We start from the raw sequence: 13,281 nt of genomic DNA, 5'->3' as shown, positions 1-13,281 counted from the left end.
TAACTCTCGATATAGTACAAAGAGGAGTTATTCAGTGTGGAATAAGAATTTACAATAAGCTACCAATGAATGTGAAAAAGAACATTATCAACCCTCATAAATTCAAGAGGACACTGAAACGGTTCCTCATAAACCATAGGTACTATATACCATTTAAATGAGTTTCTAGAACTATAAATTTTGTAAAACAATACTGTATTATAAATGATTTAATATTGTACGTTAATTTATGAAACATTATACATATATTGTCCGCAGGGTTCTCTTGAAACCTTGAGTGTAATATTGTATACCTTCTATGTATATTGTTGATAGGATTGTTTGTTGCTCTCCTCTTGTTGTTCAGGAAATATTGTATCATTTGACTTGTCCTACTTTACGGTACTACCTTTGAACACTGCAGACTGTGATTAACTAACAGAACCAAATAAAAATCAGTCAAACAATCGTACCATTGTTGATAGTGCATTGTATTATTACCTTTTACTTAATTTTCTTTGTTCACTTATTCCGTTTCGCATTAAACGATCAACTTACTTAAATCGTAGCGCAGGACTTCTGTTCAATTTACATAAATGGCAGAAATTTATCAGTTTGTGGCGAAAATGTTAATGGATCAAAACAAGTCGGTTTCTATACTTTGCCAGAACGATATGTTTATGTTTGTGTCGTACTTACAGTTCTTGTTTATAGGTTATGTTCGTTTGTTTATTTCCATCCGCGCGAAAATATTTGCGTATATAAGTAATTTTGCGTGTAACAGTGGACGCCAGAATGAACATCGTCATGTTGGTATTAGACCAATGTAAGCTTTTTTCAGTATTGTTGCCTGCGGCCTCAAGGAAAAATGTCGGCTTGACAACTTGCGATTTAAACTGCATGACAACTATTTATACACATCTGATTGAAATATTTTAAAAACCATGTCGTGCAATTATGCGGATGGACTGTCTCCTTATGAAAATAAAGGAAAACTTGGATTAGCGGAGGTAAAGATATTGAATAGTGTATTTTCATGAGTACGTTTATTTTCACCGGTTGTGTAGAAAAGGCGTTTGCCCAGTTTTACTTAATGCCATGGCATAATAGTCTTAGAATTGTCGGTAAATTATTAGATTTTGCATTTTACAATACATTCCTTAAGAAATCAGTATCCTCATAAATGATTCGCCCAGTTTCCAAATTTCAGTTTTGTGTATGTTCCATTGTAACACAGTTCACACACCCAGACGAGAAAAATGTTTTAGAACGTACCCCTGTTGAGATTTGTGCCTCATATTGTTAATTAAGAATCGAGATTTTAAAAGCTCCATTTAATTTTATTTTTTTTGTACACTGCATCATACAGTAGACATAACACAGGCTTGTCAAGTTCTTCTAGGTGATGTTTTAGGTCATTCAGTAACAGCAAGAACATGAGGAACAGGGAAATATTCTCTCATCTGTGTAAATAGTATGACAACAAACATCTTAGAATGTGCAAAAATTGTGTGGTAACATAATGTTCTGTTGTTTTTAGTTCATTGATCATCCTGAAGTACTAGAACTCTAATATTTACAAGCTACATAGGATCAGATTTTATTCTCTGAGAAAGAATGCCAGTTTAGTCCTTACATTGTATTTTAAGCTGGGTTCCACCTCACTGCTGGCCCTCTTTGTTTCTAGGTTCCCCAAACAACTAACTGCTTAATGTTTTGGAATATTCAGATTCCATAGAGTATTTTAAGTTCTGCAGAGTGTAATGCAAAGTCAGAATATATCTGATTTACAGAGTCTTCAGAAGTAAAATAGAATTTGATTTTGGTAAAGTTAAAAACTGAAATAAATCTAATGGAGATAGTATTTGATTTCCTATGGATTTCTGTAAAATTTCCTTGTGTGATAATCTTTTAAATGTCATTCCTAAGCCATCACACTCAGTTTCTCCATGGCTAGTTGCAAGGAATGACCAGTTAGCACAGGCAGTAATACTGTTTTGAAGAAAATGTAAGTTCGTAAAATTAAATTTGAATTTTTTGGCCTGTGCAACCATCACTAAAATAGTGGATTATTCGTTAAGATTTGAATGTGTTTCCGTGATGAATTCAGTCACAGTTTCTTGCCTTTATTGGACCATATAGACATTTACTTATTAGTGTAATATTCCATTTATCGTTTTATGCTTATGGACCACTAGGAAATGGAATGAGTTAAAGAATATAAACATGTTAATTACATAGAATATAATTTAATAATAATGGCATGTGGCTTGAGTCTTTCAACTGCACAGCACTTTGGCAACTTGTGTCTTCCTAACCTTCCCCAGCAGTCCTACCAGGCAAAGGGAATATACAGTTTAATGTAAAGTCTGAACCTTAAGTTGTTCCTGGTGAATCTTTACGTCATTGAGATGTGAAGTCTAGGTTAAAGGCAAACTGAAAAATTTCCGTGATTTGACTGGGATTTTGTGGCCTCCAGGTGTGCTCTTTGCTGCTATATCACCAGGCCCAATAAATCGAACATGTGATAAGGGAAAATAAAATTAATGTACAAAAACAGCTACAAGCAAAATGAAACCACAAAATTGGATGCTGGTAACCTTGGCATTGAGTGCCCGTAAGCCCCAAAACACACACCCTCAAGAATGCACGAAACCACAAAATTTTCTCCCATTTTTGTGCGCTAAGTTTCATTTGTTTTATTCTTTCCCTTGTGGACTTGTTTTATAGGAACAAGGGACTGATGACCAAGCAGTTTGGTCATGTCACCCCCCCCCCCCCCCTTTAAACAACCAACCATTATAGCAAAAGCATAATTTTCAGTCAAGTCCTGATCGTCATCACAATTTTCAAAAAAAAATTCTAGGCAGCATATCATCATTTCTTTTGAAGGTATTCATTACAGCACTGTAGCATACTTGCAGAGGTTGGATTTTCACATACTATCAAGCACTACAAAGCGTATCACTGTGCTGCTCAAAGACTGTAATCAGTTTCAAGCTGGTGTACTTTTTTAGTAAACTTGATGAAGAATAGTGGCATTTGGGGACTCCATTGTGATGCATTCTATCTTTTGTGTAACTGTTGAAGAAATCTCCAAACTGATTCAGTACTTTTAAGAGAGAAGAGACTGTTTTCTGATGTATCTTAAAAAGGCATATTTTTTCTGCACATGACAATAAATATTTCACCATGTGTGGACACACACCCACCGGCTATGCTCTCCACAAACCTCCCTTTCTCAGTACTGCTGAAGTGCAGACCATGCAAGTGAGTCCTGTCTCCCAATAGGCCCCACCTGCACCAGTGCAGTGTGTGCTCATTCAGGATTCATCAGCACTATATCCAGTTTTCGATTGACTTGTTGTACAGCACTGTCAAGACGAAGCCGATCATTTCAACAAAATAGCTCAACTGTGCTCACATTGATTCTCCCACTTAAGATAGTTATCTTACTCAGGTCACCATGTATTTAGTATGCCCTGTCCCTATCCAATCAGTTTTCTGCTCCACCCACTATCACTACTTGATCATCTTTCATGAAATCTTTTAACAAAGACTGTAAACATACAAACACCTGATTCAGCCCAACACTTTTGGTTGGAAATGCAGGTCACTTAATGACTTAATATAGGGCCTACAGCTCTACCATGACTGCTGCCTAGCAGCAGTTCTCTCTTCTTCCTAATGGAAGTGTTATTCCTAGGCTTCCTACTAACAAGCAGTGTGTGCTGCACATTTCCTCTCCTCTCAACTCTGGGAACTGTTACTGGTTAGACCCAACAAAACTGTCTGACCACATCCTCCTTGTGCTAGCCTTCAGACCAACTGACAGTTCCCAACCATCCCACTTACCACTGCCTTCCTTCATCCTTGCTGGCTTTCTCCTAACTGCATCCAAATGTGCATGCATGGCACAGATCTTTCATTCCTGCTCCTCTATTAACTTATTCCTGCTCCATATTTTGTAGTTTCAAGAGAGGGTCTCAGTGACGTCCCCAGCCCCAGAGCGCCCCTCCTGCCCAATGGAACCTCTGTGCTACAGCTCCCACAATGCATCCCATTATTCACTTTCCTAATGGTGCAGGCATGTAGTGAGAAGATATCATTATCACATACTAAAACACATGATTTGGAGTGAAGTGGACCCATTGTGGAAAAACCTGATATAGTTGTTGTAGACTCATTTTTAAAATTTGTGTAGACTGTGTCAAATTAACCATTTTCTTGTGCACTGCTTTTTCCCTGCATTTTCAACATCCTTTATGCCTGGAAAAACTCTAGAATGTTCATTACTTTGGTAAAAATTTATATACATCAGCTACTTCAGGTTTCAATTTCTTCTCTCTTTCCTTGGTTGGTTTTGCTAAGAATTTCTTTTCTTTAAAAATATTCTTTGCTTGCCATACTGAGTATTCAGAAATTTTGAAAGCAATTTGAATCTTTTGCTGAGACCAATTTAGCGCTATGGGGACAATCAGCAGCTGAATTTGTTTCTTCTTTGTATGTTCTAAATTGTTTCTCATATGTGAGGGTGGGTGGGGACACACACTAAACCCTAACCTATCTTCCATTTGTAAAATCAATAAATAAAGCCACATGTTCTTTGCAGTGATATACAACACAAAATTAACAACTGGCGTAGGTATTACAACTAAAAAGTGTAATTTTTGAGATTCAGGATTAGAGCCCCCTTGGCACAACAGGTTTTTTTGTGCATTCAACCACATATTTACAAAGAGAAAGAAAGTTTACTAAGAACCTGCTTCACAACATAAAATTTTATAGAACATTTCACTGTTTTATATTTCATTTAACAAACAAGCTCTCCACAAGAGAGATGAATTCCTCATCCATTAAAATATCAGCCCTTTTGTGTGTTTTTCAACTTCAAGGAACAGGATGTAGAATCTGCACAGAATAAAGTCACCAGAAAGGCAAGGCAAGTGAGGGGAGAGGGGTAGTGGTGGGGGCTATGGGCAGGCCCTGTAAGGAAAATGCAGAACGCTGGAGGGAAGTGCCTTTCTAAACTGAAACCTGCACTCACGCTTTTTGCAAAGCCCCCCACACCCACACTTGCGTGGTGACCATTCAAAAAGATCTGCCACTTCTGCAATGGATAGTATCTAAAAAAGAATTCTGCTAAAAATGCAACAAACACACCTATTTATTTTTGCTTGGCTTGGTAACCACTTGTAACTTTCAGAGAAGCACTATGAGTGGTGAATTTTGAGTAAAACCTACACTCTTCTGTTGTTGCCGTGTTAATATTTGCTTTTTCTGCCAAAATGCAGCAGATTTTACATAATGTCACTTCACCAACGTGTTGTACAGCCGCTATTATGAGAGATTTCTGAAACAATGGTTTATTGAGTGAGGAACTGAGGAAAAGTAAGGTCAGTAGCTTATGAAAAAGTACATCCTCTGTACAAAGATAAACATGGTACGTCTTCACTTATGTTGTTCCAAAATCCATGGCATTTCTTGTTTCACCAGCTAATGATGGTCCTTAAAAATTAAATTCTTTCACTGAAAAAGTCTGTATTTAGTGGCATAACATGGGAGATAATGAAGCTTTGCATAATAACCGTTTGGTAAAATACTCTCCTCTTTCAATATGAAGAGAAGAGGTGCTGTCGGAAGTAAAGTTGTGAGGATGGTTTGTGAGTCATGCTTCAGTAGCTCAGTCAGTAGAGCCCTTGCCTGCGAAAGGCAAAGGTCCCGAGTTTGAGCCTCAGTCTGGCACACAGTTTTAAACTACCAGGAAGTTATTCTCCTATTTGCATGGTATTAGTTGACAGAATCTCATTATGATATCTCAAACCATTTATAAAACATGAGAAAGGTTGTAAATATTTCACTCTGGCTACATCACTGGTGCACACAATCGCCATTGAGTGTGCTACATCAGATCGGTTTTCTTGAGCTTGGTGACAGATAGAGACCTCCACCCAAGTCCAAAGAAAAATTCAATATGTTAGCTAAGTTCCATACGGAGAAGCATATTACACATTTTCTTGCTACATTTTCCCTTTTTTTAAAATACATTTACACTTATCACGTATCATTTCACATAATATTTCTTTCATACCAAACTCTTGATTGATTTGTTTTTATATCGCACATTTGTTCTCTTTTTGCATAAAATTTTGTAACATGAAACATCCATAGTAGCAACATTATGTTGAACTGAAATCTGTGTTTTCTGAAAATTATCTGATGAACAACATTAAAGTGTCTGCAGATTGAAAACTCTGTATTTCACTGCCATATTTAATCAATGACATCCACATTTTTCCCCAGTAAGAGCAAGGAGCACAGGACACAAGTTGCTGTCGTGTCTTGTTTCCATTTCTTTGAATCTCTATTCTTCTTTTTCTTTTTTACATACAAAAGAGAAAATATCCTGGACAAGGAGAGAAGTAATTGTTTAGACAAGTTGAGTCATTATTGAAACCCTTATGGGAGGCCGAGAACAAGTCTGCACTGACAAAGAGAGATACAGCAAATATATGGTAAGTGATTTTTTTAACAACATACATTGGCTATTACTTATCTTTTTATGTGTTTCAATTTTTGCAGAAGTTTGATAGCAAGGATGAAGTTACAGAAAAAGTAAGCAAACTTGCTACTTGGATCCAAGAAGCCAAACATGTTGTTGTCCATACTGGTGCAGGAATAAGTACAGCAGCAGGAATTCCAGATTTCAGGTGTGTAGACTGAAAAGTGTGTGAGATTGCATCTGGTCAGAAGACTACTTACTACATATTCAATTTTTGTAAATTTCCAATAAAATTTTACACTAGTTACCATAGATCTTCTCTTTTTGTAAGACCACATTGGGTACCCTTACCGGCCGAAGTGGCCGAGCGGTTCTAGGCTCTACAATCTGGAACCGCACGACCGCTACGGTCGCAGGTTCGAATTCTGTGTGTGATGTCCTTAGGTTAGTTAGGTTTAAGTAGTTCTAAGTTCTAGGGGACTCATGACCTCAGAAGTTAAGTCCCATAGTGCTCAGAGCAATTTTGGTACCCTTATTAAGTGATTGCAAGTTGATGACAGAAATTATGAGCAGTTAGAGTAGAATTTTCATATGTGTAAGTAAATAATCTACTACCACCTTTCATATTCTTTTCTCCATCAACAATACGCTTGACACTAATTTATAGGTGCCATTCATGGTTTCAAGCAGGTTTTCTTTTTGAAATTTCTGTATCTTTGGCTAATTTTCAGTATTCTAGTTGAATATTCTTAGTTTCTTCACCATACATATGGCCTTCTCAAACAGTTAGTGACCTTGTTATTTCCATTAACATTCTGGAATGAACTGACTTTTGAAAGTGTAACCACTTGTTTAAAATTGATTACTCTGAAAAGTAACATGAACTCAAATTATGGAATAAAATATTAATATGACTTGCAAATGCGGTGGGGTGAGTTTCATGCCTCAGTGATACAGATAGCCATATTATATGTGCTGCCACATGGGGGGGGGGGGGGGGAGGGGTTATGTGTGGAGAGACAAGACTAACATAATATGGCTCCTGAAGAGGAGAGCAGGCTTTTCAGTCACTTTAGGGCAACAGTCTGGCATTGTAACAGTATCCAATGTAGTGGGGTCAAGATGGCCTGGGTGTTTAATAATGTTATTTCAGGTCACAATGACAATATAGGATGGTTGGTGGGGCAGCAGTTATATAGTGCCGGGGGGACAGCCATTGTAAAGTCATAGAAACACTGAGAAAACAGTGGTATTTTTATTGTAATCATGGTCGGTAAAGCAGTTGAACAACAAGAGGGAACGGACAACGTAGATGGCGTGGCAGAATAACAAAGGCCAAACAAGTGCTAGCTGCTGACACCAGTTTATATGACCTCAGGCAGTTTTTCATAGTTGCCAGACAATTATGCTAGATCCCTCCCCCCTGAAATTGAAACACAGGGCTGAAAGCTCCCTGGACGATGCTTTGGAAAGTGAACTTGTGGCACAGTTGGTGTCATAGTACTTAAGCCAATGGGGTGAACCAGGGGGGTGTTGGCAACATACTGGGGTGAAGCAACAGTGGCTGATGTTGTGGAGGCTGCATTGAGACCTCCAAATCGATGGCTAAGTCCATAGGAACTATCGCTGGTATTCTGGTGTGAAAGTTATACCTATGCATTTGTGGGACTGGTAAAGGTAGGCTTTCCAGGTCTAATTGAGTCACTGAAAGTGGTGCATTCGGAAGGTGTGGATGGACTTGGTGGGTCTCTCCAAACCCCTTAGTGTGTCAACAATCCTAAGACACTGCCCACAGTTAGCAACCATTGTAGCCAACATCCATGCCCATATTACTGTTCCCAGTGGATAGCACCCAGTGTTCTGGGTCCAAAGTTGGGACTATGCAGCTGCCGTCCATGGAGGAGAGCTCCTGTGGACCGTGGACATGGACAGGATTGGTCCTGTAAGTCTTCAGGAAAACTGTTAACTCATCTGTGAAGGTAGTTGTTCCCACTGCTTTTAACATTTGCTGTTTAAACATTGGCACCACACTCTCTGTTTTGCCATTGTAGGGCAAGTGAAATAGCAGACTAAATAGGTGTTTGATGTCGTTTGAGGTTAAGAAGCCACAAATGTGAATTTAGGCCCATTGTCTGACACGATCATTCAGAGATACCACTAATGGTAAGAAATGGATGAACGTATAAATTACAGCACGTGTTGTGGTAGGTGCCATACTGACCACATATGGGTATTTAGTGTAGGCATCCATGATAATGAGCCACGTAGGCCACAGAAATGAGCCTGCAAAACCCAAATGAATGCTGTCCCAGGGTAACAGAATATGGGCCAGTAGGCGAAAGATTGGGATGGAAACTTGAGGCCACAAGGTAATTGGGATGATGACATGGTGAATATCTGCCTCAGCATCAAGCAGGAGAACATTGTTGATGACCAATAGACAGTGGGATAGGCAAGCCCAGGCCCGGAGCTTCAGATTGGCATTCCTCGAAAAATATGTGGGCAAACCATGGGGCACATACTGTGTGATGTCCCATAAGATAGGGTGCCTACGCATTTCTGCAACAATTTCAGCAGCCATCCATGGCTTGTAGCCATTCCACATCTACTTGGAAACATGAGATTTCCTGCTCAATAAAGGCCATGTCTGGTCCTGCTGGTAGGCAAGACAGTGCACTCACATTTGCATATTTAGTAATATGATTGTAGAAGCTGCCAAAAAATGCCCAGTGCTGTCCACTCTGGAAGAAGGGAGCATGGTCCAAATAGTGCTGTTAGTCATTTGAAGCCATAATGAGCATTAACTTATTCCCGAAGAGGTAAACATGGAACTTCTTATCTGCAAAGATGATTGCTAAAGCATCCTTTTCTACCTACTAGGAGTAGTTTTGAATGGGTTTCAGCATTTTGACGCACAAGCAATTGATAGCTCAGTACTGTCATTGTTCCTTTGTGCCAGCGCTGCACCAATGCGATATGGAGAGGCACCTGCAGCCAAAACCAATGGACCTTATGGGGGAAAAGGATGTGAGGCAATATGCTGAACATAGTATATTCTTCAGCTGTGTGAGCAAGTGCTCATAGGTAGCCATCCTCCTGTACTGAATGCCTTTCTTCCATAATTAAACAATGGAAAATCCAGGATGGAATGTCCGTCCATATCAAACCTACTAATCACCAGCAATACCTCCACTTCGACAGCTACCACCCATTCCATACCAAGAAGTCCCTTCTTTACAGTCAGCCACCCGTGGTTGTCGCATCTGCAGTGATGAACAGTCCCTCTCAAAATATACCGAGGGTCTCACTGAAGCCTTCACTGACCATAATTATCCTCCCATCCTTGTACAAAAACAAATCTCTCGTGCCTTATCTTTCCAGTCTCCCACCACCTCTCAATGTCCCACAGTCTGGCCACAGAGGAGCATTCCCCTTGTAACTCAGTACCACCCGGGACTGGAGCAACTGAAATACATTCTCCACCAGAGTTTCGATTACCTCTCGTCGTGCCCTGAAATGAAAAATGTCCTGCCCACTATCCTTCCCACCCCTCTTACAGTGGTATTCCGTCGTCCACCGAACCTTCACAATATACTCATCCATCCACACAACCCCTGCTCCCAAACCCTTACCTCATGGCTCATACCCTTGTAATAGACATAGATGCAAGACCTGTCCCATACATCCTCCTACCACCACCTACTCCAGTCTGGTCATTAACATCACCTATCCCATCAAAGGCAGGGCTACCTGTGAAACCAGTCATGTGATTTACAAGCTAAGCTGCCATTCTTTGTAGGCGTGACAACCAACAAGCTGTCTGTCCGCATGAGTGGCCACCGACAAACTGTGGCCAAAAAACAAGTGGACCACCCTGTTGCTGAACATGCTGCCAAACATGATATCCCTCATCTTAGTTACTGCTTCACAGCCTGTGCCATATGGATCCTTCCCACCAACACCAGCTTTTCTGAATTGCGCAGGTGGGAACTTTCCCTGCAATACATCCTATGTTCCCATAACCCTCCTGGCCTCAACCTTCGTTAGTCACTGTCCTCACCCACCCAGCCCCTTCCCTGTTCCCATTCCAGCACTACATGGCTGTCACTTCACCGCCACACCCAGTCTTTTAATTTCTTTTTATTTCTCTCCTTTCCACTACTTACCTCCTCCCCCCTCCGCACCTTCTCTCCTGCCCTCCGTGTAAACTGCGACATTTCACTGTTCGCCACGCCCACCATACTATCCCTCTCCCTCCCCGCCCCAGCCTCCTCCTTACCCCCACCCAGTCGCGACTCCCATCATGCACTGGTGCTGCTGCTCGCACTGTGGTTTCAGTTCCCTGAGGCTGCAGATGTGTGCGCAAGTTGCGTTTGCATGAGTGTGTGTGTGTGTGTGTGTGTGTGTGTGTGTGTGTGTGTGCGGTTGTGTATGTGTGTCTACTGCTGACAAAGGCCTTAATGGCCGAAAGCTGTAATTGTGTGAATCTTTTTGTTGTGCCTATCTTGACTCAGCATCTCCACTATATGGTGAGTAGCAACATTTTTTCCATAATTGGTTTAGTGAATACATAATGTGGGCCGCTTGCGGGATAGACATGGTTAACTGTTTCTGGTATCTCTGGAAGATTGCTTGAGCTGAAGGAAACCCAAAAGGCATGCGTTTGAGTTTACATATGGCGGCGGGTATGTTAATACCCATGATGCCTCCTGACTCCTCATTCAGAGGGATCTAGGTATGTATTTGCATGGTCTGTCTTAGTAAAATATTAACCCAGGACAAGCTTTGTGAGGAGGTCCTCTGGACGTGGTATGGGATAGTTTTCCATTTGAGGGCCATTTTTGCAAAACTCACTTTATGCAAAAAATAAAATTTTACAGGAGACACATTCAGTTAATTTACACAAATTTTGTACAGTTTTGAATCTATTTTAAGATAGTCTTTGCATGTACATAATTTTTTTTTTGTGGTTTCTCAAATGCTGGAAGCGGGAATCACCTTCTCCCTTACTCCAAAACTTGCTTTATCCTCATACTAGATCAGTGATATCTGAATATTAAGTGCTTATTTCTTGCGTTAAAGTTTTAAAATAATATTTCTTTTTTTCTTTTACACAACTTCAGAGCACTTTTCATCCTCATAAATTCTCCATGACTTTCATGACCATATTCCTTACCACTTGCAGAGAGAGTGTCATTGTAAGAATTTGCTACATCCATAGTAATGGTGAGGAAACACATTAGCTTCCTTACTTCTCTCTCCTTTTCTGCACTCGTATGGTTTATCTTCATAGTAATCGCAGCAAGTTTCATGGCTCTGATTGAAGTAATGTTCTTCTTCAAAACTTCTGATCCAGAGATATATGGCTTTTTAAAAGTGTATTGGAATCATACCATTGGTTTGTCTGTAAGTTATTGCTTGTCATCCAACATTTAGAAATCTGTTTGAAGTCATGGGAAAACCAGTCTTCTCCCAACACCAGCACCTTTCCTAACTTTGGTAGAATTTTCCTGTATTCACAAGGTGATATGATCTCTTCTTTCTTCCGGTATTCCTTCTCAGCTCTACTGAACACACAATCCGGTGGCATGAAACTGTGTCCACGAATAGGAAAATAGTGGGCAAGTTCAGATAACTTTGGACTGCATTCCATAGTGTTACAGCATACAGAGCATTATAAAATTCGTGTTCTGGCTGGTACACAAGTCTGAAAACAGCAAGATTCATCTCTACTACCAATATCTCTCGTCTTGTCTTCGAAATAACATAGAAGAAAATGTTGTAGTGTACATACAGTTTCATTTGTCCCTCTTCCAGCCTCTGTTTCAGACCAAGTATATTGAAAAATGTTAATAATACCTTCTTTTCATTCATGTACTGCCACAGCCAGGTTGTAGAGCCACACTTGTTGTTGGTAAATTACTTCTCCAATATAAAGATTTGGCAGAGGTTCTTGTGTTGCTCTTGAGCCAGCCCTTCTTCCCTGTAGTGCAGTCCTGTGTTCCAATCTGCAGCTCTTCCTACTTGTGATCATCTTGGCAATGTCCCAGTGCAGTGTTTATTACCCTTCATCAGTCTCTGAATATGCTCCAGGTGGCGATTTTTCATAGGGACCTCATCCTGCAGCTTGATGAAGAGCTCCGAGCTAATCTGGAGCAACGTGACATTCATTTTGTTCGACGTGTGCAGAAGGGTCGTAAAGACAACTGAACCAATACCAGTTCCTTCATTCTGGATTTTGAGTGAGATATCGTCCCAGAGGAGGTCGAGGTTATGTGCTACAGATGTGATGTGAAGCTGTATGTCCCACCATGCATGAAGTGCTTTCAGTCCCTGCATTTTGGCATATGGCTTCCCACTGTGCGACAGCTGTGGACACGAACTCCCCTGTGTTCTGCCAACTGTGTGTTTCAGTTGCTGTGACCTCCACTCTCCTCACTCGCCAGATTGCCCAGCTTACAAGAGAGGAAAGGAGATCCAAGAGTACAAGTCCCTGGATCACCTATTGTTGTAACCTGTTGTGATCGTGACTGGAACTGTCACGGTGTGGCCGAGAAAGCACAGCGGGACCAAACGGAGAGCAGCCTGCGAACAAACAAATGAACGGAAAGGACGGACACAAAACAACGACAGACGATGGAGAGAGACCTTACAACGACAATACGCAAGGAGCAACGGAGTGACAGAGACAACCAAACGAATCCAAGACGTCCACTAGTAATGAAAACAAAGAACGATAAACATGCTGTCTGTTGTCGAGGCGATGTGTCGAGACTCACGCAACAATTAGACCCATTGGC

At 40.6% G+C, this 13,281-nt stretch overlaps 1 protein-coding gene across 2 annotated transcripts in view; it reads left to right on the top strand.

Annotated features, from left to right (window-relative positions):
- The first annotated feature begins 672 nt into the window (after window positions 1-672).
- The window catches only part of LOC124622591 (NAD-dependent protein deacetylase Sirt6), a 60,864-nt gene continuing 48,255 nt past the window's right edge, over window positions 673-13,281 (top strand). Inside the window, exons 1-2 of one of the 2 annotated variants that reach the window (XM_047148340.1) lie at window positions 673-989; window positions 6,562-6,689. In XM_047148340.1, the coding sequence (XP_047004296.1) occupies window positions 924-989; window positions 6,562-6,689 (194 nt within the window). In that variant the 5' untranslated portion in view covers window positions 673-923. Of the gene's footprint in view, window positions 990-4,919; window positions 6,495-6,561; window positions 6,690-13,281 lie in introns of those variants that run through there. The other variant, XM_047148341.1, reaches the window with a different exon arrangement.

The sequence above is a fragment of the Schistocerca americana genome, chromosome 7 (assembly GCF_021461395.2).
Source record: "Schistocerca americana isolate TAMUIC-IGC-003095 chromosome 7, iqSchAmer2.1, whole genome shotgun sequence".
In the NCBI taxonomy this organism is placed as follows: domain Eukaryota; kingdom Metazoa; phylum Arthropoda; class Insecta; order Orthoptera; family Acrididae; genus Schistocerca; species Schistocerca americana.
Note: the sequence above shows the minus strand (reverse complement) of the source record. Positions and strands in the feature narration are given on the sequence as shown.